This window comes from Drosophila subobscura, chromosome U (genome assembly GCF_008121235.1).
Source record: "Drosophila subobscura isolate 14011-0131.10 chromosome U, UCBerk_Dsub_1.0, whole genome shotgun sequence".
In the NCBI taxonomy this organism is placed as follows: domain Eukaryota; kingdom Metazoa; phylum Arthropoda; class Insecta; order Diptera; family Drosophilidae; genus Drosophila; species Drosophila subobscura.
The window spans coordinates 16,040,670-16,065,285 of NC_048534.1; the positions used below are offsets into that span (position 1 = coordinate 16,040,670).

Here is a 24,616-nt window from a genome sequence, read left to right on the forward strand (position 1 = left end):
AAAGTTAAGTAAAAGTAACTTTCTGAACAAAATACTGGTTATGGACTCAAGGACAAGAGCTGCAAAAGAGTTTTAATACAGAAACGGCATTCATATTTCGCTCTCACACTCTCTTTCCTCTTTAATCTCTTTCTTTCCCCCCTCTCTCACTTACTGTTATGATTGCTGAACTTGAACTTGGCTCCGACTGCAGATCGAACTTTTGCTTACTCATACAACAACAGAAACGAAAAGTTAACATGCAGCAAAGAAACGGTAAATAATGCTAAGCTTCGCTTGCTCGTGTGTGTATGTTTGTATGTACAGAGCTGCTGCTGCTTCCCGGTCTTTTGTTTCAGTCTGGACACTCCCTACCCTGAATGAAGGTCATCTCTACGCACCTGGAGACGTGTAAACAAAGACACCAGCCAGACAACATACAGATTGCAGATCATTTATCAGTTTTCAGACTAGATCTCAAGGATCATCTGTGGCCGGTCTTCCACTACACTCTCTGAGGCCCCAATCGCTCTCACTCTCTTGGAGCCCGCACTCAGCTCCGCCTTTCCAACAGGCGCTTCGTTTGCTTCCAGCAGCAGCTGCTGAAATCATTTTGCTGCGAGCAACGAGACTTAACGGTCCCCGTTCAAGCTTTGACTTGGAAACCGATCTTGCATTTCGGATCTCTTTGGGATATTGTGTAAATATTGCGTAAATTTGTTTTTCATACCAGTTTGGGGAATATGTGTTAAGGAATCTTAGGATTTCCAGTCTTGTCATTAAAGTGTTGCAATGTTTTCGTGAACAATTAATGGAAATGTTGAAAAAAGTGCTCAGCGGTGAATATCATAACATTAATTTTAAAGTGCATAATTTTCTTCTAAAGATTTTTATTTTATTGCAAAGAAAAATAACAAAAAAACGATCGTTCTTTTGTCTAACGGTTAACTTATACCAAAGCATTTGATGCTTTCGCGAAAAAAATTAGAAGAGAAAAACTCCAAAATTACTGAAGGCAAAGTCCAGAAGTGTTCTAAGCCAAAAAAAGAAAATATTTCTTAAAACAAAATCCCACAACAGCAAATAGCTGAAACTAATCAAGCAAACCTCTTTGCATTTTATGGTTACGGCTTTTGGTTGTTGCAACAAACACTTGGCTTCCCCATTGCAACAAGCCATGTAGCCATGTAGCTGGCTGCCACTCGCTGCCAAGAGACCCCGAGAGACCACAACCAAATAGCCGCAGCGCAGTCGAATCGAAGAGAATTACACCAAGAGCAGCGCCAAGTGGCTCGCCTGGTTGCACTTTTTGGCATGGGCAAAGGCGTAATCGTGTCGTCCTCTCTCTCGCTCTGTCTGTGCCACATTGGAGTGCACGTAATTTTGTTGCCCAGACGCTAGGCAAGGCGCAACGAAACGAAAACGAAAGTGGAAATGTTGCATTTGCTTTCGTCGCTCGCCTACGCTGCAGCCAGCTGCTCTTTCCCAGCCGGTTGTACATAAATAAATCGGAAAAAATACAATAATTTGATCAAAAGCTCACCAAAAGTTGCGAAAAAGGAAACCAGCAAATAAGGAAGAGATAAACAAAACAAGACAAAACCAAAAACCAAAAACCAAGCTACCCATGACTGATAAACATTATTTTGTTTCATTATAGAAATTATCCACATCACTGGACGCTCAAAGGGCTGTCAGGGCAAAGAGATTAAAAGGAAAACGCAACCAAGCAACAAACTTATCAACTGTCGCCATGATTGAGCGTGAAATTATCCAGTAAGTGTTATCGCATTATGTGTGGCCTGATTCAAAGTTCAACTCTGAGAAGCGCTCCAAAATAAGGGGCCAAGAACCCGAGTCAACACTTGCATCAAGTCTGAACATTTTCCATTATCTTATGCTTGGGGCACTATGGATACAATGGCAAAGTCCGGCGACTACAATCTATTCGAACGTTTGAACATTGCACATGCAGCAAACCGCATACAAATAGACAAATTAAATCATTTCGGGGCTTGCCAAGCCTCGACTTTTGGCAAATATTTGCTTCTACTTGAGCTAGTAGTTGACCCAACTAATTGTTGTGCTATTGCTATTGACCATGGCATACACAATTAGATGAGTGTTTAATGTTTATTCTACCATTTTGTAGCACCACAACTGCATCGAAGAGACTCTTTGATGTTCTGCAGGACGTTCTACAATTTCTGTTGCTTTTCTTGCGCATCTTTCTGGAAATGTTTATCATGCTCATACAGAAAGTGTTGCCCAAAAGGCTTAAGGATATCAGCGGTGAAGTTGTGCTGGTAAGTAGCGGACAATCATAAAATATAGGCATTCAAATGTTTCGTTACAGATTACCGGCACTGGCCACGGAATTGGCCGGGAGCTGGCGCTGCACTACGCATCCTTGGGCAGCACAGTGATATGTGTGGACATTAATGAGAAGAACAATCTACAGACAGTACAAAAGGCCAAGCGACTTAATCTGGGCAACGTTCACAGTTTCATGTGGGTATTTCAAGTACGAAACAACCTCAAACATTCAAATATTTGTATCCCCTTTTCAGTTGCGATGTCTCCAAGCGTGCGGAGGTTATGGCACTGGCGGATCGCGTCAAGGCAGAGGTGGGACCCATATCCGTGCTGGTCAACAATGTGGGCATCATGCCCACGCATCCCATTTTACAGCAATCCGCTGAGGAGATCCAACGCGTCTTCGATGTGAATGTCTTCTCGCAGTTCTGGACAATCCAGGCCTTCCTGTCCCACATGGAGGAGAAGAATCGCGGCCACATTATCGCTTTGTCCTCCATCGCGGGTGTGGTGGGACTCTCGAATCTGGTGCCGTATTGTGCCACCAAATTCGCTGTGCGCGGCCTCATGGAGGCGCTGCATGAGGAACTACGCGAAGGACCCTACAGAAATATGGTAAGAGATATTAATCGAGCTTCCAAGCAGAATTAATCTCCTTTTTGCGGACAGATAAAAACCACCACAATCTTCCCGTACATGACCAACACGGGCCTGTGCAAGCATCCGAAGGTGAAGTTCCCATCGATCTTGGGTTTGCTGGATCCCAAGGAGGTGGCAATGCGTATTGTCGAGGCACATCGCTCCGACGCTCTGGAAGCCACTATTCCCAGCTGTCTGCTGCACATCAACAACTGGACGAGACTCCTGCCAGATCATTGTGGTCTGATGCTTAAGGACTACATTGACAGTGGCGTGGAGTCGGACTTAATTTAGATTTGCTTTGATTATGTTGCGAATAACGAAATAAATATTTTAAACATTTCAACGTTGAATGGCAAAAACTCTGCCATCGATACCTGTTGCTCCAATATCGATACATTACACCGATTACTCTGGTCACACCAACAGCTGTGCGATGACAACAAAAGAAAATGGCTTGCGAAGTGAAAACATTTGGGGAAATACGCGATTTTAGAAAAGTTCAGGAATACTTTGGCCTCGGGCATGGTGAGACACTGAAAGTTAAGCTTAGCACTACCGTAGTTAATCAAAAATCTTTCCATGGAGCAGACGATAACTGGCTAAATGCCATCAACTCTGCCATTTCCCCAACGGGTGAGCTGATCGCGCTGGCCCAGGGGGAGAAGTTAGCCTTTCTGTCGACCTGCTGGAGCAGCAATGGACATGCCAACACCTACGCCCTGGGGTGGACTGGCGAGCTGGAGGATCCCAATCAGATAGTGACCAGTCTGACGTGTCTGCCAATGACGCATCAGAGTCGGAACAACGATGGAGCCACAGAATGGACGTGCGTGGCAGTGGGCTTGGTCTCTGGTCTGGTTGTCTTTTACACAGACTCTGGCCAAAAGCTCTTCTCACAATGGTTAGTCATTCAATTCTTTCTACAGTCAGCTATTTATGTGTGTATTTTGCAGTTGCCAGGAGGATCCTGTAATTGGCGTCAAATTGCAATCCCCGCCACGCCACTCCGAGGGCGATGCCTTGCTCTACATTGTGTACACACGCTGCTTGTGCTTCATGAAGGGACAGGACATATTGCCCACACTCATTAACTGTCGCCACAATGTGCAGCGTGGCGCACTCGAGCGGAATTCCTATCCCATTGCGGATGTGGTGCCATTCCAGAAGTACAAATTCAAACAGGAGCGCGAGGGCATCATTAACGACGCTGCCATATCGAGCACACAACGTCCGCCGACCTATGACTACATTGTGCAGCAGAGCATTGGCCACGGGTACTATGCCAAGGTGCATGCCACACCGCCCCGCAGCTCCCAAGTGCTGGCAGCCGGAGCGGAACCTTATTTGGGATTCTTTCATGCCGAGGAGGGCTACAAGACCGTCTCACTGGGTGAGGTGGCCAAGGGTGTCATAGGCTTAGCCTACAATAATCTACTTGGAGGCTTGTTCAAGCGTGCCCCAGAGCCACCGCCAAGCCCCGAAGATGCCCCGCTGCCGCAGCCCACCAAGGAGGCGCCCATGCGCATTCGCTGCCGCCTGTACGATGGCAAAAGGGATGGCCTCACGCTGGCCATAGCACCAGGCGGCCGCTTGGCTGTCGTCACGGATAATCTGGATCGTGTGATGCTGGTGGACACGCAACAGGCCATCATTCTGCGCGTGTGGAAGGGCTATCGCGATGCCCAATGCGCCTTTGTTCCCGTCAAGGAGCGCTCCGTGCGTGGCATCAAGACACACAAGAGGAAAGCCTTGTTTTTGGTCATCTATGCGCCGCGTATGGGCTGCCTGGACATCTGGGCGCTGCAGAATGGACCCAAAGTGGCGGCCTTTACTGTGTGCAAGAGCGGCCAATTGATTTACAATAATCACAGTGCTCTGGGCACAGCCACAGCAGCGGGTGGGGGAGGTGGGCAATCCAGGAAGTCGCCTGTCATCAACCATTGCCTGTTCCTGGATCCCAGCGACAGCAGCTTGAAGGAGATCCACATACCGTTTCATTATGCGCTGAGTGAGACCAACTCGCAGACGTCTCGTGATATCCACATGCTGCGGCGTCTCAGGAACCAAATGCGCGCCCTCACCCACGATGCGGACAATGGCCAGAAGCTGGAGGAGATTGCCGAGCTGGCCAGCGAACTGCAGACGCTGGAGGTGCGCCAGCAGTGCCTGGAAATGCTGCTCAAGAGCAAGAAACTGCAACCTTTCGTATTCCAATGCATTGTGAATGCATTCATCGAGAAGCCGCTGCCCGAGGCCACAGCTGGCGAGGATTATCACGAGTTTGTGCATCAAATTGAGAACTACAAACGCCTCACGGACCTCTACCTGGCGCTCAGTCAAGCCAGTCAGCGCAGTGACAACGAACCACCCGTGGAGCACTTGGAGCTGTCGGATGCCGATCTGGTGACGATCAATAAGTTGGTGCTGCTGCTGGACGATGGCAGCGTGAGGGACAAACCAACTGGCACTCGCGAGGTTAGCTTTCAGCTGAGGGATGTCCACAAGTCGGAGGAGTTTGTGGATTACCTGAGCATCTTCAACATTGAGGCTGCGGATGGCGTCAGTTTGCTGCCCGAGAAGTCAGACAAGTTTGGGGCCGTCAGCATTGATCTCTTCAGTCAGTTCTTTGGCCAGAGCCTGTGCTTCGGCCAGTTTAAGCAGTGGATCGGTCAGGCCTGCCTGCCCAGCAAGGATCTGCTGACGCTTATCATTTGGTTTTGGCTGGAAAAGCCTTTCAAGTACAACAACTGGTAAGAGCAAAGGAAAACCTTTTGCAGACACATTTTAAGCTTTTTGTTTCTTCCCTTTTTGAAGTGATGAAGTCGTGGAGGACATGTCGCGCATTGCGGCAATGGTGCAAACCATTTGCGAGCTGGCCGGCGAGCACATCCATGGCTATGCATACAATGCCATTTCGCCCTGGTGGCAGGAGGTGCGCGAGCAGCTGCTGGAGAGCAAACAGTTCTCTGGTCTGCTCGTGGCAATTGTCTGCAAAACGGTGGCCACAAGTCTCTGGCGCAATCGCAAGGAGGTAAGAACTGTCTCAACTTTAAAGCATTGATTACAGCTCCATTTTACAGGGCTCGTGTGACGAATCATCGCAGAACGAGGAGGAGGAACGCTGGGAACGCATCTCCCATGACGAGGCACAGTGGGGCCTGCTCACGGGCAAACTGGAGGATGTGTCTGTGCTGGGTGCCATTTTGGGCAAGCCGCTAACCTGCCGCGAGCCAGTGGGTCCTGAAATGCCGTACGAGACGCCAGACTGCAGCCTCAAGAGCATCGTCAGCGGTGGCAAAGGCATCGTCACGGAGCTGACTGCCAAATGGTTGGTCAGCGCGCAGCTGCATCCCAGCAAGATTGTGGAGATAACAGCGGCAGAAAATGAGCTGAATGAAGAGAGTCGCGAGTTGACCAGAGCCAAAGTAAAGGAAGAGGAGAAGGCAGAGGAGGAGCAGGAGCAAGAAACAGAGCTGGAGCTGGCCAAGGAAGTGCAGGTGCAGCCCGCCAATGAGCCCGTGCTGGAGCGACTGGCACTGCTGCGCGCTCACTTTCCCTTCAGCCTGGAGTCGGGCGTGCTGCTGAGCCTCATGTCCTGGCAGTATATGGTGCAGTGGAGCAAGCAGCTCTCATCTCTCGACCACATGCGTTCAGCGCTGCTCTGCCTGTCCGAATTCCGCACGCCCGATTGGGCCCTGAAGCACGGCATCTGCTGCATGCTGTGGAATGCCACGCTGAAGTTTCCGCTGCAAGCGGCAGCAAAATTGATACAAAAAGTGGGACGCCTGCCGGTGGACAAGATGTGCCAGCAGGATCTGGATATGTCAGCGGGCAAAGTGCCCGAGTTTCTCGAGCTAAGCTTGGAGTTTCTGCAGCATTTCACCAGCTCGCTGGAGCACGACAAGCGAGAGCTTCACTTCGAGCAGTCCCTCAGCGAGGGAGCACTCCCGCTGCAGTTCTTGGCGCTGCAGCAGCATCACGCCATGCCCAAGCTGCTGCAGCTGCAGACCGAACTCTGCAGCGTGCTGCATTTCATTGCCTTCTTCCAGCTGCGTGTGGCCAAGCCGCTGACGCTGCTCTTCGATGCCATGGGCAACAAGGCGCTGCTGGCGGACATCAACAAGGAGCTGCCGTACGTGCTGCCAGGCCCTGACTTGGTGCTGCAGCAGCAGCGCACAGATTTCCTCTGCCGCGTGGTGGCTGTCACCATGGATCTGATCAGGGAGGATCTCCAACAGCTCTACATACTGGATCATGTCTATTACATGGCCAAGATTTGTGCGCTAGCCGACAGCTGGGAGCTGGACAAGTTGCCCATATTGAGGCGTCAGGTGAGGCGTTCATCAGCTTTGTCTTCAGCCATTTCCGACACGTTCTTCCGCAGATTGTGGAACTTTATGCCTTTGGCTATGATGCGGAGGCACAGACACTGCTGCAGGATATCAGCGAGGACGAGGAACTGGGACGTTTGCTGCTGGAGATCGCAGGCAGGCGGTTGAACCTCTATGCCGAGAGCTCTCAATCCACCTTCCTCAAGATAGCCTCCGTGGGGCATCAGCTGTTGGGCTACTTGGATAACCTGGTAAGTGCTGCCAGCGTTTATCATCCACAGAACTGATCGGACAATGTTCTCCACGCCACACAGAAGGAACCGCTGACCGAGCAGAGCATACCAATAGCTGCCACGAAGCCGGATGAGATTGATGTGGCAGCATTGGACAAGCTGCTGGGGCACACGTACAAGTGCCTGTGCCGCGCGGGTCGCGAGTCCAAGCAGCTGCCCATCATCGCACAGATGTACAATGCCGTGCGCATATTGCAGAATTAACACTTTAATTTAAACACCAAAACATTCAGCAGCAATAACCCCAAAAATATATATAAATTATACCCGATGCAGAGGCCTACTGACTCTGCTGACTGGGACTCGGCCCGGGACCCATGTCGCCGCGTGTCTTCTCCATGCGCATATTCCGTGGATCTTTGGGTCGCAGAGATGCAGGGCGACGCGGCGGCTGCTTGATATTCAGCGCCGATCCACTCAAGTTCACTTTGCCCTCGACGGGCACATAATGCTCCAAGTAGTTCTCCGCCGCCACGCGACTAATCACAGCTGGCGTGGGCAAGCGTTCGAGCATCTCCGTGTTGTGCACCTTCAGATGCGTGTAGACCGCAATGTAGCTCTGTGTGGTGTCCACATCGATGCGCTGATCCATGACACTCTTGCCGGGGAGCGTGAAGTGCTTGCCCAGAATGGGTTCCTTCAGTGGCTTATCGAAGATTTTCTTTAGATCGTAGCCATCTTCCGTCTGTGCGGTCTGCTCTTCACGATCCTCGGGCGCCTTGGCCTCGGAACGCTTGACGGGCCGATCCATCTGCAGGCCAGAGATCACCTTAAGTGTCGTAGAGCTGGCCACCTTTTTGATGTCCGGTGGCAGGCGATAGACTTGATTCACGTCCCCAGCACGCTCAAAGGGTGTCAGCTTGGTCCAGGGCAGAACAGTGCCAAGGGTGCCCAAGTAGCGGCCGCCCTGTGTCCACAAACGACAAGAGTAATCGTGGCTGCCACTGCAAATGGATGGAGATTGAGACAGGAGTCTGGATTGAGGCTGGTTCAGCTTTCATTTACTTACGAAAACACAATCTTGGGCAGATTTATGAACGATATGGAATTGATGGCCTTCAGATGCGCCTTGTAGGAGCTGACCAGCAGCGGTTCCCGCTGATGTCGCACCACACGCTTGGCCCGTGTCACCCAGAACTCCTTACGCAGGAAGATAAACTCGAGTCGGAGTTTGGGCAAGCAGACGTGCACCTTCTCCGCTTCGGGCACGCTGGAACGACGGATGTCAAGGGTTGTACTAGGACTAATCATGGCAACAAGTGAGGCAGAGTCGCGACTGCTGTGCCAGTTATGACTTATTTATTATTTGTACCAGAAGAAAACAAATTGGGCAAACTTTGTTGGAACACGCAAGGACAGGCCCAAGTCAACTTTGTTGTGGGTGGAATTTGTTTCTGATAAACATGCAGAATAATGAGGAATGTCGTTAGAGACCGTTTCATGTGGTTGCTTAATGGCCTGAGAATGGCTTTTATGGAAGGTACAGTAGGTGCTCCGATAGAGAGAACACAAAAAAGAATAATCGGGGTAGGATTTACTCTTAATTTCAAATTAGATTTGGACATTTTGGAGCAATCAAACACGCCCAATGATCCTCATCAGAGTAACTCCAGTAGGTTAACAATTAACCTAGTAATGCACACGACATGTATGTTGTTTTCTTAACTATTCTTAGGCATTCTTTTGCAGCTTTCCCTTGGTTTAACTTCAACAAAAACTCACCAGTAGTTGACTATGTGCCAAACCTTGATATACCCAAAAGCAGTGCCCGTGTACAAATAACGATTCTTGCGATCTGTGCACATGGTTAAGACACAATCGCCCGTCTTATGGACAGACATGAACTGATTCATGTAGCCACCACGCTGATGATGCGAATACATCTGTATGTAGCCAGTGTCCAAAGAGATAAAGACGCTGCCTGGAAAAGAAATCAAATTAATACAAAATTTTTGACTATGTTTGTTGAGTGAAGTTCACCATGATGCAGGGTCTGTGGTCGCTTTTGCAGGAACAGCACAGCCTGCACGGATATAGGTACATTCTGGCCATAATCTCGAGTGTCCTCGGGTTTGGGCAGAGCTGGGGTGGTGAAGGTGGTCACCCGACTGGTGCGACCGGAGCCGTGACCCGTGCGAGACATCAGACGCTTGCTTTGACGCATTAACTTCTCCTCCTCGGCGGTCAGCTTGAGCTCAATGAAGCGTGTGGGATCCATGACGCTGTAACGGCGATAGGGCTGGCCCGTTTCCAGCTTCCAGAATATAACCTCACCCGAGTAGGTGGCGGTGACCACGCCCTCGCGCAGTTTAACATCCGCACAGGTGATGTCATCCGTGTGGAACTTGGACCACTTCTTGGGATCCCCGTACTCGCGACCCTCCACATCATTGAATTCGGTTACCTGACGATCCCAACCCATGGCCAGAATGCTGCCAAAGGGACTCAGAGTGATTGAGAGTAAAGCTGAGTGTGTAAGACCTACCGATCCACCACCCAAATGACTGAAGTCACCTCCTGATCCGGCATTATGCTCATGTTACGCACCACCACAGCATTATTGTAGTTCCAAATCTTCAGGGAACCATCACGGGCGCCCGTTAGCAGAAACTGCTCGAGTGGATCGAAGGTGGCGGCTGTGATCTCAATGTCAATGATCTCGCCGTAAATCATCTTCGTGTGGCAGTTCTTCATGATGATCTTGCGCCGTCCACTCCATGGATCCCACACAATGATGTAGCTGTCGAGGCCGCAGGTGACGATATTCCGAAATAAATGATTGTACAGCACCACGGAGACGGGTGCCGCATGGGTGTTGCCATCGGTGAGATCCACGCGCACGCGTGGACAGCACTTGATGGAGATTAATTTGCGACCGGCCACAATGAGTTCGCGCAGATGCGAGTGGTAGAAGTAGGTCAAATCCGTCTCGCTGGGATGGATGAGACGCACCAACTCGCCATAGGTCTGGAGCAGTGTGTGCTCCTGCAGATCCCACACTTTGATGATCTTCTGGTAGTCCACGCTGTACACTTTGTTCTCCTCCGGCTGCACAAAGACCGTGACAATGCCCCCATTGTGACCGGTGAGTATGGCCGAAGGTTCCGTGGGGATATAGACATCCCAGATCCTAACGAACGTGTCGGGTCCACCCGTGACGACAATGTTGTGGCTCTCCGCGACAAAGAAAGTGGAAACACCCAAGGGCACGCGGAAGTTGCTACGCTCATCGTATGTGACCATAATCATGCCCGGGCAGCGGCCGCGGTACTTCTTGGTGTTCCTGTACTCCGCTGTGGCGAACAGGGCGTTCATGTGCAGCGAATAGTGGACACAGGTGATCATCTCGTTGTGCAGATTGATGTACTCCTTGGGTATCATCTGCGGTATCTTGCCCTTCAGCACATCCGTCCACACCACCTCGATGAGCGCAGCGCCCGGCTTGGCCTGGAACGGACCGCGCAGATGCGGCGAGTATGAGATAATTCTCACATTGCCCGCATAGTCCCCCAGCACCAGCTTCGAGTGCACCTTGCCGTTGTTGTAGAAGGCATAGCTCATGCAGTAGACAGCGTGGGGCATGCTGCGGATCACCATACGCAGCGTAAACGTCGAGGCGATGGTCTCGTGGAAGCGCAGCTCACGCTCTGTGGAGGAAGTGCAAACGATGCTGACATCCGAGAGAGCCTGCACGGCCAGTATCCAGGTGGGCATCTTCAGGTGGACTAACGGCAAGAGTGTGGTTAACCCTGGGAGCGAGACCTTCATCGACTCTTAGACTTACTGCTCTCCGAGGTTGCTGTTCGAATGGGCTCCATGTGGGAGGTCCAAAAGCGCAGCATGCCCTCGTGACTGGCTGTCACCCACATGCCGGAGGCTTCGGGCGAATCTTCGCCGCCAAAGGAGAAGTTAACCGTTTCGGTGACCTCCTCGATGGGCACCTGATCCGACTTGGCCTTGAGCAGAGCCACACAGCACACAGTGGATCGGTGTTCGGTCTTTCGCACCGAAGGCGGAACAGAAATGGGCAGAATGAGCGACTCCTTTTGGCTGCTGGGATCCTCCTCCTGGAAGCCAAAGATCAGATACGAGACAAACTCATTCCAATCGACACGAAAGTCCCTATTCTGGTTGATCTTCAGGAAGAGGCGTTTGTACACGGCATCGTTGAAGGTGATGTCATGCTCCAGCAGCAGACTGCGCAGATCATCGAAGCCGACCTGTGAGTCGGGACGCTCGCTGAAGGCCTGATGCAGCTTATCGAGCTGATCCTTGGATATTAGATTGTGCAGACGCTCCGTCTGATCCTCTGGCAGGAAGCTCTCAGTCGAGGAGATCGTCTGATATTCAATCTCCGTCTTGCTATCCCGACTGGCATTGAAGATCGCAGACATTTTGCTCAATTGATTGACAAATTTGTGTGTATTATTTGGACTTAGGCATAGAAAATGTAACTTAAAAGTCTACTAGATTGTGGCATCTAGAGGCAGCGTGCAACCAGATCGTTGATGGCATTGCCACGATAGCCATACTCTCCGCCGCGCTTGTATGACACCGAGACCTTTTTCTGCCATCCATTGCGGGGACTTGACATCTGCAAAAGGGAATCATTGAATTACAAAACAAATATAAATCATTTAGCCATCGAAACCTACAGTAAAAGCACACAGGAATTGAGTGACTGCTGCAAAATTGGGTCCAACTGTGCAGATTTCATGGATTATATCCTCCAGGCAAATGACACCCTTGTCGCCGAGATGCTCCTCCACCATAGTGTTGGACTGAATAGCCGTCTTCTTGCCTTCGATGCGTGCAAAGCCCTTTTTGAACAGCAACTCGCGTATGGTGCTCAACGATGGATTGCCGTACACCACAAAGGGTTCGATGACGCGCAGCAACAGTTGGTTCTCCTTGGTGTTCTCCAGGAAGACGGCATTGTGACGTTGGCCCATGCGCAGCGTTTTGAATATTTCCGAGGTGGTCTTGTCGAAGATTTTCTTGCCTGCATGGCGCATCACAAAGAGCAGCTTGGGGTTTGAATCGTCGGACGCCGCAGCACTCTGTTCGGTTATGTTCGTCTTCAGAATGGTTTGCCTGATTCGGTTTGATGTTCTTTCGGCCTTCAGGTAGCCCATAACAAAGGATTCGGCCCGTCGGAATTTGTGGTGCGTCTTGGTTTTCTCTCTGCGCTTAATGCGATCATTTTTCTTCTGTTCAATGACCGACTGGTCTTGCAGAATACGTCGCTTCCGATGCTTTAACACGGAGACGGTTTTTCCGGGTAATTTGTTGGGCACGGCGTATCTATTTTGTGTAATTATATGATGTTATGTTACATAAGCTAATAAATATAGTTTTCATTGCTCTTACTTGTCCGACATCTCTGTAATTTGTATTTTAATATGCAATTCCTAAAAAACACGTGCAGCGGCAATCAAAACAATAACTAAAAGGCCGTGTGACCCTATTCTCAGAAATATACCGAAAAATACCTTGTATTGGAATATTTTATCGATAATATCGCTAATGTCTGTTGCGCTTAACAGCACTTTGCGTCTTAAAAGGGATTTTCATTTGTTTACTATATTTACTTCTTAGAAAAACTACAACAATTAGCTGTCTGTGGGTTTGATTAACTTGTCGCACATGTTATCACATTCATTAAGATTCATTTACTTGCAGAACAATGGAGGAAATATGCAGAGTTTGCTTGGGAACTTCTGGAGCATTCACAAACATTTTTGATGAGACTCCAATAAGGAAAACTGGCATTGCTGAAATGATTACGGAGTGCACAGGATACGTGGTTTGGCGAGGGGATGCACTCCCAGAAAACATATGTCCACCCTGCCTAGAGGATGCAGTGGGCGCATTCTACCTCAAGAGAACCTGCGAGCAGAGCCATAAACTATATTTCACGCGGCTGGAGGAGGAAAGAGAAGAAGAAGAAATCTGTGATAATGCAAAAGACGATAGTTGCGAGACGTCGGGTATTGGAAGTGAGCAATTAAACCAGTTAGAAACCGATGCAAAGGATCAAAGTGAGAAGGATACACTTAGTAGGCACTTAATTGATCATCCATACTCAAAGTCATTTAATCGGAAAGTGAGCCTTAAACCACCACATAAATGCCCTCGCTGCTTAAAGGCATTTTCTGAAAAAGAAGAACTAGACGTACACCGCCGTTCTCACGTTGGGGAGCGACCGTTCAAGTGTACTCACTGCCCGAAAGCATATATAAGTGAGAAAGTTCTTACAAATCACATACAAAGTCACACAGGATATCGACCATACAAATGTTCTTACTGCCCGAGATCATTTCAAGAGAAAGCGTTTCTCGAGAGACACCTACCCATTCACACGAAGGAGCGTCCACATAAGTGTCCTGAATGTCCAAAGTCCTATTTTATACCCAATAATCTAAAGATTCACATTCGTACGCACACGGGAGAACGACCATTCAAATGTTCCCTCTGTCCAAAAACCTATACATCAAGAGGTGTTCTCAAACTTCACAGCCGTACTCACACTGGGGAGAGGCCGTTTAAGTGTTCTGAATGCCCCAAGTCATTCGTTGAAAGCGCAGGTCACCGAACTCACATGATAATGCATTCCGATGAGCGACCCTTTCAATGCTCCCGCTGCTCAAAGTCATTTAAAATCAGACGCACCCTTGCATCACACACCCGAACTCACACGGGTGTACGAAAATTTCAATGCTCTCAATGCTCAAAGGCATTTGTAGAAAAACATGCACTAACGAAGCACCTCCTTACTCACACTGGGGAGCGACCATACAAGTGTGATCACTGCCCGAGATCATTTAAGCAAAATATATCTCTAAAAAAGCACTTAAAAAAACATCCAGATTATCGACCACATATATGTTCTTACTGCTCGGAGCCATTTCAAGAGAAAGCGGATCTCGACAGACACCTCACCACTCAGGCTGACTGCTCAAAGAAATTTGAACATGAAATAACTGTTAAAAATCACACCTCCAGTCAGTCGCAAAAGACTAAAGATCCTATCCTTAAGCAATCTTACCATTGTGATCACTGCACGAGATCATTTAAGCAAAAGACATCTCTAACAAAGCACTTAAAAAAACATCCAGATTGTCGACCACATATAAGTTCTCACTGCTCGGAGTCATTTCAAGAGAAAGCGGATCTCGATGAGCACCTCACTGACTGCTCGAAGTCATTTGAACTTGAAATATCTGTTGAACCGCAAGAGCATCAAATCTTTAATCACACTGGGGAGCGACCGTACAAGTGTGATCACTGCCCGAGATCATTTAAGCACAAGACATCTCTTACAAACCACATAAAAAAACATCCAGATTGTCGACCACATATAAGTTCTCACTGCTCGGAGTCATTTCAAGAGAAAGCGGATCTCGATGAGCACCTCACTGACTGCTCGAAGTCATTTGAACTTGAAATATCTGTTGAACCGCAAGAGCATCAAATCCTTAATCACACTGGGGAGCGACCGTACAAGTGTGATCACTGCCCGAGATCATTTAAGCACAAGACATCTCTTACAAACCACACACAAAAACATCCAGATTGTCGACCATATGTTAGTTCTCACTGCTCGGAGTCATTTCAAGAGAAAGCGGATCTCGATGAGCACCTCACTGACTGCTCGAAGTCATTTGAACTTGAAATATCTGATGAACCGCAAGAGCATCAAATCCTTAATCACACTGGGGAGCGACCGTTCAAGTGTGATCACTGCCCGAAATCATTTAAGCACAAGCCATCTCTTACAAAACACATACAAAATCATCCAGATTATAAGTGTGAGCTCTGCTTTAAGTGCTTTTTTAAAAAGTCCCACCTTCGGGAACACACTTATACGCACATAGATGATGAACCATTTCAATGTCCTCAGTGCGCGAAAACATTTAAAGAGCAAGAGGCCCTCGAGACGCACATTCAAACACATGCGGAGGAGCGAATATATACGATTTCTGACTGCTATCCCAAGGTCAGTGTGTTTAGGTGTCCTCACTGCTCGAAGACATTTCCTGAATACGCAAATCTCCGCTATCACCTTTATTCGCACGCGAATGCACGACCCTACCACTGCTTCTTATGCAGAGCGACGTATACGCAATTACGCAGCCTCAAAGAACACTTATTAAGTGCTCACAATATCGAAGACAAGCGATCATATAGGCGGCCATCTGGTTATACAACTAAATTTAGAGAACATTATCATTTATAACTTATGTGCGGTTTAAACAAATTTCGATTAAATGAAAGAATTAGCTAAACTCAATATTGTTTCATTTTTTATTATTATTGAAGATGGTGATGGGAGGGAATCCACTAGGAATGTGTTAATACTTCAATTTATTTATATTGGTACACTCCATAAAAGCTCTAAATAGCATTCGAGAATTTTGATACATTTTTATGCAAATAGGGTATACAAACGCCCTTACTATACCCCCACTATACTTACTACATATATTCCTTTCCCACTCGCGTGGGATGCTCATGCTATTTTTGTTGGTTGACCTTATTAGTTTTAAACTTAATTGGAAACATTCCAAGAAATGGACGTCGTGAAAACAAGTCAATCTTGTGGAGAATCGATTGATAAATCGGATAAAGGTCTAGTTTTAGAGCGGAGAGTCCTAAGTAGCTAGTAATATTAAATAGAACATCAAAATCGAGGAAAATTACTTCAGATTTACGGTATATTTACAGTATATTTAGAAAATGCAAGACTAGGTCGGGTATCGGTTAGATTTTATCGATAGCTCCGCGGTCACACTGTTCGCAATTTTCTATTTTGTTTTTAGTTAATAAAAAATAGCAAATGAAACCTATTAGCTTATGATTTTGGCATATATATTGCATTTCTGATTGTATTGAAATATCTGACTGATACCAGCTGACTGAAAAAAGTGTAAACATTTAGCGTATTCCGGTTTTGAGCGCTCTCTGCTCTGGTTTCGGCTCCCAATAATTGCTGTTCTCTCAAAAGACGCGCCGCGCACACTCGTTCTCTGGATTCGCTACATACTATAATTTACGCTGGGTGGAAATGCGTCAACATTAATATGAAAATGCCGGTCTCGATGCCAACCAACGCACAGTCTCAACCCGCATTTGGAGCCAAATTGTTGTGCGACCCAACCGCAGCCGCTCAGTGTTTACTTTTCTTGAGGTATAAAATGGAATTTTATGGCAGAGTCCCGCGAGAGATAAAACCAAATAATCAACTAAACTGCATTCCAAACGTTGACGCACAAAAATATAAGAAAAAAGTGCACAAGTGCATAGAAATATTGCAATAATATTTCACTTCCACGCGACTGTGTTTTGTTTGTATTGCATTGCCGTGGAAGCGGAATGACGAAATCGTGAAAATTAGCACGAGGTGCGAGGTGACGGTGGCGGCGCCACCTAGAAAAGAACTCCACTTCACGCACCAAGAGTGTCGACATACGCCTTTCAACTTTAAATTATAGTTGTGTCTGTTAAGAGATAATGGATGTGCCCTGACAACTAAGAGATTAGTTTGGGGGTGCCAACACAGCAGAGATCGGCGGAGGTTCTACATATGTGGCTGTGATTGACGGTGGGGGAGCAACGACCAACAGGTTGTAGTGTCTGTGCAATACTCGTAGATTGTTTACAATTGGCTAGGTTTCGCTTTCGCACAACACGTGCTTCCTCCCCTGATAAAAATAGATGCCAGCTAAATAGATTTGCATCTTTTATATTGTATGTACTTCCGCTTTTTCCATTCCTTTCCAGTGGCAATGCCAACTATCGCGCATTAAAGCCAATCCTCATCCGTAATAATCCGTAATAATGACTGAACGGTATGCAAATGGAGTGACCACCAGCCTGGTGGACAAGGAAACCCCCGAATCGGATGGAAAAATCGTATTAAAACGCAAACTAACTCTGCTCAATGGAGTGGCAATTATTGTGGGCACCATCATAGGATCTGGCATATTCATCGCACCCACTGGCGTCTTTCTCTACACAGAGTGAGTATCTGGCAGGGAAATAATCTGCATATTTGAATATGTTGTATCTCTTTATGCATATAGTATCATCCTTAATTCAATTTATTCACAAAAAGGTCAATTAACGGATAAATTGTCACAATTATTCCTTTTGGCACCAATTAAATGGAATTTATTAGTACCCGATTTTCCCTTGAGTTAATTGTTAAAGTCCGCCCTGACTGCCTTCGTTTGAGTAGAAATTTTGTCAAAATATTGCGTCAGCTTTAAAGTAAATTTCTCTCCAATTACAAGAATGCCAAACAAGAACAGTCGCTCCCATGCCCACAATTATTGAGACACAAGTTGCCTGACAAAACCATAAATAAATTCGTTGTAATCAAAGTGTACTAATAATATTATCTTTGTGTTTCTGCTTACTGACTAGATAATAGTTTTATCAGCATTTTTTACACCTGCTAAATGTGTCCAATTAGTTTATTTCTGCTTTAGAGAGTGTTTTTATTAGGCATTATTCAAGATAATCATTTTTAATCCAGCCATTAGAGTTTACAAACTAAATCAGTTCTTTTCTTGTCTGTGTCTTTCTGGGAAATATCTAATATTTATGTACTTTTGACTGGTTTATAAGAGACAAAAATAGGCTTTTAGCTGCTTTGGTAATTTTATAGCAGCCAACTTCGAAAGGTTTAAAGCAGCCAGCTTAAAGTTTTATGTCTACCAGTTTTAATAGTTTCATATCAGCCACCATTAGCGACTCCAATAAATTATTTAAATATGTAAATATTGGCTTCTTTTTTTGGCCAAACCATAAAGTTCATACGTTCACGATTCCATTGCAGTTGATGTGGCAAAAAATGTAATTATGTAGATACATAAATTCACACATATGTATGTACATACATACACGTATGTAAACATATCTAAGCTGAGGGTTTCTTGCACCTACATATATTTTATTACTTGCTGGCTCAAATTTATCTATAATATGCTGACATAAACATAAACTCTGTTGGAATTACATGGGGTTGTGTGCGTGGGAGACCTTGTACTGAATAAGCTCTGTTACTTATTTCTGTATAGTCTTGGGGTAATTCTTGTTACTAAAGTTGTTATTTGTGTGCATTGTTGTCCATTTCAAAATGTGGATTACGCATTTGTTCGTTGTGTTGGGGCAGATTCAGGTAGTCCTCGAAATCGATGGTATGTATGCGGCCAGTCAGAATGTCGTCCATTAAGTAGCTGGGCGACGTGTGGAATGGCTGACCCACACGGCTTGCAATCTGGCGATCCATATGCATGGTCATGGCCATGCCCGTGCCATGGGTATTCAAAGCATCACACAACTCGGACTTGTACTGATCCTGGCGAAAGTTCTCCTCACTGTGACGCAAATCATCCACTTCGGGCACCGCAGGAAAGAAGCTGCCAATCAATTCTTCTTGGTTGCGGCGACCAGCGAGGTCTTGCTCCTTGGACATGATCAAGATCAATCGATTTTTGTTTAGAATTTGTGGAACAATTTTCTATTTTAAAAGAACTTTTAGTTTAAGAGCAATTCTCCCAGGTTTGATAGGGATTGTTGAAAGAAAAAGAAAATTCAATGATAGATCGTACTAAAAGAAATTACTTTAGTCTGTTGCTTGTTGCTTTAATCTTAATCCTTTTATTTCTTCTCTTCTCAGATCTGTTGGAAGTTCCCTATTGATTTGGTCCGCCTGTGGCATATTATCAACCATTGGCGCACTCTGTTACGCAGAGCTGGGCACAAGTATTACAAGATCTGGTGGCGATTATGCCTATTTGCTGGTATCCTTTGGTCCTTTGGTCGGGTTCCTACGCCTGTGGATAGCTTTGCTGATCATCCGGCCAACGACGCAGGTCAGTGAGTGTCTCACGGAAGGGGGAGCCAATCCAATCAATTGAATTATGAAATGTTCATTATTTATCTTGATTGATGGATTGGCATTTGAATTGGTTGTTGATGCACAACAAATATATATAAATTTATTAAGTGCCGGCAACCCTCGACCACAATTGAATTCAATTACTTGAACAACTTTCTCCAACGAAACGAAAGTGGGAAGCGGGATTAAAGATGTCTTCTTATATTAATCCCATTTTATTTTTGCAGACCATTGTAGCCCTTACCTTTGCCCATTATGCCGCCAAACCCTTCTTCGAGGACTGTGATCCGCCACAAAATTCAGTCAAGTTGTTGGCAGCTGTGTGCCTGAGTGAGTAAAGAATCTTTCGCACCATCAAAAGCACAAAATTAAAGATATTCTCCCCCTTTATAGCTTTGCTCACTGCCATCAACTGTCTGTCTGTGAAGGTCTCAATGAAAGTCCAGGATGTCTTTACAGTGGGCAAGCTGCTGGCTCTCATCATGATTATACTCGCTGGACTCTACTACATGGCCATGGGCAAGCTGGAGAACTTTGACAATCCTTGGGAGGGCACTTACAGTGCTCGGAATATTGGCTACGCTTTCTATTCCGGTTTATTTGCCTTTGGCGGTTGGAATTACTTGAACTTTGTAACAGAGGAGCTGCAGGATCCGTACAAGTGAGTGGGGTAGGCAGCCTGTCAGCCAAGACAAATGGTTGCTCGTTGGGTGGGAGAGGGAGGGACTGCCTTTTGCGTCATGCGCAAGCCAGCAACAAGTTGAAACTTGTTGAGTGTCCTTGATGTCATGAATGGGGAGGGATGCTGCTGGTTTCTCCCTAATGAATTCAATTTACGCTTCAAAACACTCGCAATCAATTTAAGTGCTGCGCGTAGCTTGCTTTTGCCTGCTCTAAAAGGCACGTTCCTCATGTTTCAGAAATCTTCCACGGGCCATTTGGATAGCCATGCCCCTGGTGACGGCCATCTATGTTCTGGTGAATTTGGCCTATTTCGTTGTGGTTAACAAACCGGAAATGCTCAGCTCCTTGGCCGTGGCTGTGACCTTTGGCAACAAGGTCTTTGGACCACTGGCCTTTATGGTGCCCATCTTTGTGGCCCTCAGCACCTTTGGCGGTGTCAATGGTGTGCTCTTCACGTCGGCACGACTATTTGCCACTGGCGCACAGGAGGGACATTTACCAAAGTTCTTTCAACTATTTCATGTGAAGAAACAGACACCAATTCCATCGTTAATCTTCACAGTAAGTTGGGATTCAATCCATTTAATATATTTACTAATTTAAACATTCTTTATCCGTTTGCTTAGTGCCTGATGTCGCTGCTTATGCTGCTGACAGATAATGTCTATCAGTTGATCAACTATTTCAGCTCTGTGCTCTGGCTATCTGTTGTCGCCAGCATAGCGGGCATGTTGTGGCTGCGGCACAAGAAGTTTGTATTCCCTACAACTCACTTTAGGCCTTCTTTTGATTCATTTCTTCGTTTTTTTCAGACCGGATTTACCGCGACCCATTAAAGTACATCTGGCGTTGCCCATCACCTTTATGGTCTGCTGTGTAACACTGGTGCTGCTGCCCAATTTTGCGGAGCCTCTGAATCTACTCATTGGCATTGCCATCACTCTAGCCGGCATTCCGTTTTATTATGTATTTATTGCCTGCAAGAAGAAGCCCAAGTGCTATGGCCGCTTGTCCAGTGCTCTGGTGGAGCTATGTCGCGGCATGTTCAACACAACCATTATAGAGTCAAATGAGGCCATAAACTAGGACCAATTTACCCACAAAAACAAAGAAAAAGAACTCACGTATCGGTTAGCATTTAGTTTAAAAAAGAAAAACTCTTCAATGATATTCAGAGTAGCTAAACAAATTCTGCAATGCCGTACGGCCATGCATTCAATATGCGATTAGCGAAGACCTCAACCCCGCCACCATGGTGAAATTACTAAGGTGATATCTCCACCACAGGGTGACCACTACTCTATCTCTATCCCTTTCTAGCGCTTGTCCTCGCACAGCGAAGAACGTCACCGTGTTAGTAATTTCAACATGCCCGCCACCATGTGTATGATATTTGTGCTTAGAAATTGGCATTCCATTCCTCACAACGAAATCGATATCGTTTATACACTTAGTTTTTTACACACAAACATAAATTTAGTTGTCCCATAGTGCGTATATTTATTTGAGCAATTTCGTTTGACCCCCAAGGCCTTTCCCCAGTAGAATGCATTTTATAATTTCTCATTTCCTGATGCCACATTCCTTTTTTCGAATATTCATCAGGAAGTGCTGCCTGCTTTTGATATGGGAACAAACTAGATATTGTGACACGTTTAGGGAACAAACAAAACATAAATTTGTAAACGTTTTTTTTCTGATAAATGTTGCTGTTGCTGTTTTTAAATGCTAAAAGTCTCCTTAATTAATAGGCAACCTTGCGACGATTCCATTCGATGGCAGTCTCTACTATGGTGGTGCCGCGTATGAAATCTGCTGCCACAATATTGGAGTGTTCGCCCAGCTCATCTCGATACAGCTGCGAGATGCGCCAATTGATTGTGTCGGCCATTTTGCGGAGTCCGCCGTGCTTATCGAGTATGACATCCCAGGTTTCCGGCGTCAGCTCGGCCATATCAGCCACCGGGCGACTCGAGAAGCGTCTGCACACGAGAGAAGAGCAATCCATAAATAAACTACTCGCATAATTATCAATTTGTTGGTACACTTACGACACATCAAAGTCGTTGATGTTGCGCAAAAATGTCTCGAGTCGCGGCCAGGTCTGCACATTGCCCCAACGCTGTTCCACGGCGCCGAACAGCAGCTGGGGATTCTCCTCCACAATGGCATGCTTGTCGTAGGCCAGAATCACATTCTGTTGCCTCGACCAAATGTCGCGCAGTGAGGCTCGCCATCCCAGTGAGGGATGTGCAATCAGATCCTGGAACTGTTCCCGCAGATAGCTGACCAGCAGACGATGGACGCCCAAGTTCTTGCCAAAGCCTGAAAGCAGAACAAAAGCAACATGAGGAAATGTATGCAGTAGGGCGAAGAATCTGTTGCCACATTACCCACTGGAAATTCCTTGAGTCCAAATATGACAATCTCATTGGTTTCATGGACAAAATCCTTCACCTGATTGATGACTTCCTGCAGCGGTCGCTGCTTCGTGATGCCATGGTAGATGAAAAACTTCTCCTGTGATGCTCGATAGTAGCCCACGCGTATGTCCAGATATCGCACGCCATGCATCAGTTGTCCCATTATGTCGTCATCCTGGGTGAGGGCATATTTGGTCACCAGACTCTCGCGTAGCAGTGGATCAAAGTTGGGGCGATACGAGCCGGAGTCATGGGTGCCCGGTATGAAGAGATCGCGCAGCCGCAGCTCTCCCACCACCGAACGCAACTCGTTCATCCAGCGGGGATAGGCCCGCACACAGTTCTTGGCCAGAATGCGTCCCTCCGCATTGATGTAGCTGGCCCAGTAGCCGTAGCAGGAGGTCTGGGTGCTCACATTCCGCGACAGCGCATAGTCGAAGGGCACGCCCGTGGTGAACCACTGGGTGGTGAGGCTGGGCTGTATGGCAGCCACCACTTCGGCGCTTCCCCCGTTGGCTACCCAATACTGGCGCAACGCAGGCGACTCCTTCGTGATCAGCTCAATGCGCGGCTTCCGTGTGAATCCCTGCACGGGCACGTAGTCGGCCGCACCATCGCCAGAGCCACTGCCTTCATCACAAGCGAAGGAAGCCAAAGGCGTGCCCGTTGGCAGTGTACGCCGCTCGAAGCTGTGCGGATCCTGGAGTGTCAGCAGAACATTGTCACCCATTTGGGCTGGGGCATTCTTCCAGGAAATCTCCAGAAAACGCTTACGCGCATTGATTGTCAGCCAAAGCTTCAGTCTGTGGCCATCTTCATCGGGACGTGACGCTCCAATTGTCTGCACCTGTGGCACGGCGGCGGCAGGGCCAAACTGTGTCAGGGCCAGGGCCAGGATGAACACAACCGCTTTCAGGAACATCTTCTGTGCACAGCTGAGACGATCCATGTCAGTCTTAATCTTTGATTGAATTAATGCTGATTTGTTCTGATTGCGTCCAGCGTTAATCAGCGGGCGACGGCAGTGGGAAATCTGACGCGATGGGAGATCAACCGCTCGCCACACGAGCCTCAGTCGTTATGATCGGAATCAGCAAGCCCCATCATCATCAGTAGCCCCACTTCCTACTCTCTCTCTCTCTGGTTGGGTGCCGGTGCCCCTATAAGTACATGTGTAAACAAACAATTGGAATCCAACACGAAAGCTTAGTGAGAAGCGTAAATAGACTTCCTCAACGAGTTTGTTTATGTTGGGATTTCCACTAATTAAACCTTATATATTTTCCATACAGTAAGAACACAGTGTAATCCAATGATCAATATAGAATCTGCATACAATTTGCGTTCAACTTGCAATGAGATTACTATCTTTATTGTTTGCGTAAATGGAACAACAATTGACTGCAATCAGATAAGACTCCCGACAATGCCTACGCGAAATTCCCAAGAATGTTTCAACTTATTTATTCGTCTTCACTTTTAATTAGCAGTGTAGAATTTGTTTGTTAGCCTGGCAACCAAGACAATGGAAACGATGCACTATTTGTAAGATAAACACCGCACATAAATAAACACGATCCGCGGAGAGGTCTTAATTTATATTTATTTATTTCTATTTTTTTTTAATTTAATCGCTACAACGAAATTGGTTGGTCACAGACGATTAGTCCTCATTGAGCAGGTACTTCAGTTTATGTTGAATATTATAAAAAAGTTACTGAAAATGTTGAACTCAAAAAAGAGTTGTTTGCGGAAAGAACACTAGAAATGATGTATTTATTTTTTTTTTTTTTGCAACTACTTTCGAGATTATTGAGTTCGTTTTTATACCTGGTACTCTAAGAGTAAATAGGGTATATTGTATTTGTGCGAATAACGGTTGTATGTAATGCACAAAAGGAAACGTTTCCGACCCCATAAAGTGTATATATTCTATATCAGCATCAATAGCCGAGTCGATTGAGCCATGTCTGTCTGTCCGTCCGTCTTGTTGAGCGCCTGGATCTCAGAGACTTTATGAGCTAGAGCCACCCAATTTTG

The 24,616-nt window shown here is 46.8% G+C and overlaps 7 protein-coding genes across 8 annotated transcripts; 4 read left to right on the forward strand and 3 right to left on the reverse strand.

Annotated features, from left to right (window-relative positions):
* The first annotated feature begins 537 nt into the window (after nucleotides 1–537).
* LOC117902733 (short-chain dehydrogenase/reductase family 16C member 6) lies at nucleotides 538–3,280 on the forward strand. 2 transcript variants are annotated; one of them, XM_034814308.1, is made up of 6 exons: nucleotides 538–679; nucleotides 1,640–1,755; nucleotides 2,132–2,285; nucleotides 2,336–2,490; nucleotides 2,550–2,910; nucleotides 2,965–3,280. In XM_034814308.1, exons 2-6 carry the CDS (start codon nucleotides 1,733–1,735, stop codon nucleotides 3,226–3,228), a joined length of 957 nt encoding a protein of 318 aa, XP_034670199.1. In that variant the 5' UTR covers nucleotides 538–679; nucleotides 1,640–1,732; the 3' UTR covers nucleotides 3,229–3,280. The 2 variants fall into 2 exon arrangements, with proteins under 2 accessions (XP_034670199.1, XP_034670198.1); XM_034814307.1 differs by lacking the exon at nucleotides 538–679 and adding an exon at nucleotides 800–818 and having other exon boundaries at nucleotides 2,965–3,228.
* A 40-nt stretch (nucleotides 3,281–3,320) lies between these two features.
* On the forward strand, nucleotides 3,321–7,832 carry LOC117902730 (rab3 GTPase-activating protein regulatory subunit). The gene is made up of 7 exons (XM_034814303.1): nucleotides 3,321–3,462; nucleotides 3,526–3,838; nucleotides 3,891–5,687; nucleotides 5,752–5,968; nucleotides 6,018–7,268; nucleotides 7,322–7,519; nucleotides 7,583–7,832. The coding sequence occupies exons 1-7, from the start codon at nucleotides 3,387–3,389 to the stop codon at nucleotides 7,763–7,765; spliced, it is 4,035 nt and encodes a 1,344-aa protein (XP_034670194.1). The 5' UTR covers nucleotides 3,321–3,386; the 3' UTR covers nucleotides 7,766–7,832.
* LOC117902731 (WD repeat-containing protein on Y chromosome) lies at nucleotides 7,819–11,984 on the reverse strand. The gene is made up of 6 exons (XM_034814305.1): nucleotides 11,346–11,984; nucleotides 10,047–11,286; nucleotides 9,542–9,993; nucleotides 9,284–9,482; nucleotides 8,571–8,771; nucleotides 7,819–8,505 (listed from the first exon to the last, which is right to left on the reverse strand). Exons 1-6 carry the CDS (start codon nucleotides 11,953–11,955, stop codon nucleotides 7,842–7,844), a joined length of 3,366 nt encoding a protein of 1,121 aa, XP_034670196.1. The 5' UTR covers nucleotides 11,956–11,984; the 3' UTR covers nucleotides 7,819–7,841.
* On the reverse strand, nucleotides 11,961–13,044 carry LOC117902734 (60S ribosomal protein L7-2). The gene is made up of 3 exons (XM_034814309.1): nucleotides 12,932–13,044; nucleotides 12,217–12,865; nucleotides 11,961–12,155 (listed from the first exon to the last, which is right to left on the reverse strand). Exons 1-3 carry the CDS (start codon nucleotides 12,940–12,942, stop codon nucleotides 12,042–12,044), a joined length of 774 nt encoding a protein of 257 aa, XP_034670200.1. The 5' UTR covers nucleotides 12,943–13,044; the 3' UTR covers nucleotides 11,961–12,041.
* Nucleotides 13,045–13,102: 58 nt separating this feature from the next.
* On the forward strand, nucleotides 13,103–15,832 carry LOC117902732 (zinc finger protein 271-like). Its single transcript, XM_034814306.1, has 2 exons — nucleotides 13,103–13,183; nucleotides 13,244–15,832. The coding sequence occupies exon 2, from the start codon at nucleotides 13,248–13,250 to the stop codon at nucleotides 15,798–15,800; it is 2,553 nt and encodes an 850-aa protein (XP_034670197.1). The 5' UTR covers nucleotides 13,103–13,183; nucleotides 13,244–13,247; the 3' UTR covers nucleotides 15,801–15,832.
* A 556-nt stretch (nucleotides 15,833–16,388) lies between these two features.
* LOC117900754 (large neutral amino acids transporter small subunit 1) lies at nucleotides 16,389–21,272 on the forward strand. The gene is made up of 8 exons (XM_034811235.1): nucleotides 16,389–16,751; nucleotides 17,345–17,583; nucleotides 19,248–19,443; nucleotides 19,697–19,799; nucleotides 19,863–20,130; nucleotides 20,390–20,714; nucleotides 20,780–20,904; nucleotides 20,966–21,272. Exons 2-8 carry the CDS (start codon nucleotides 17,402–17,404, stop codon nucleotides 21,237–21,239), a joined length of 1,473 nt encoding a protein of 490 aa, XP_034667126.1. The 5' UTR covers nucleotides 16,389–16,751; nucleotides 17,345–17,401; the 3' UTR covers nucleotides 21,240–21,272.
* Nucleotides 21,273–21,712: 440 nt separating this feature from the next.
* On the reverse strand, nucleotides 21,713–24,123 carry LOC117900752 (PI-PLC X domain-containing protein 1). Its single transcript, XM_034811234.1, has 3 exons — nucleotides 22,547–24,123; nucleotides 22,205–22,478; nucleotides 21,713–22,135 (listed from the first exon to the last, which is right to left on the reverse strand). Exons 1-3 carry the CDS (start codon nucleotides 23,523–23,525, stop codon nucleotides 21,898–21,900), a joined length of 1,491 nt encoding a protein of 496 aa, XP_034667125.1. The 5' UTR covers nucleotides 23,526–24,123; the 3' UTR covers nucleotides 21,713–21,897.
* Between the last annotated feature and the right edge of the window lie 493 nt (nucleotides 24,124–24,616).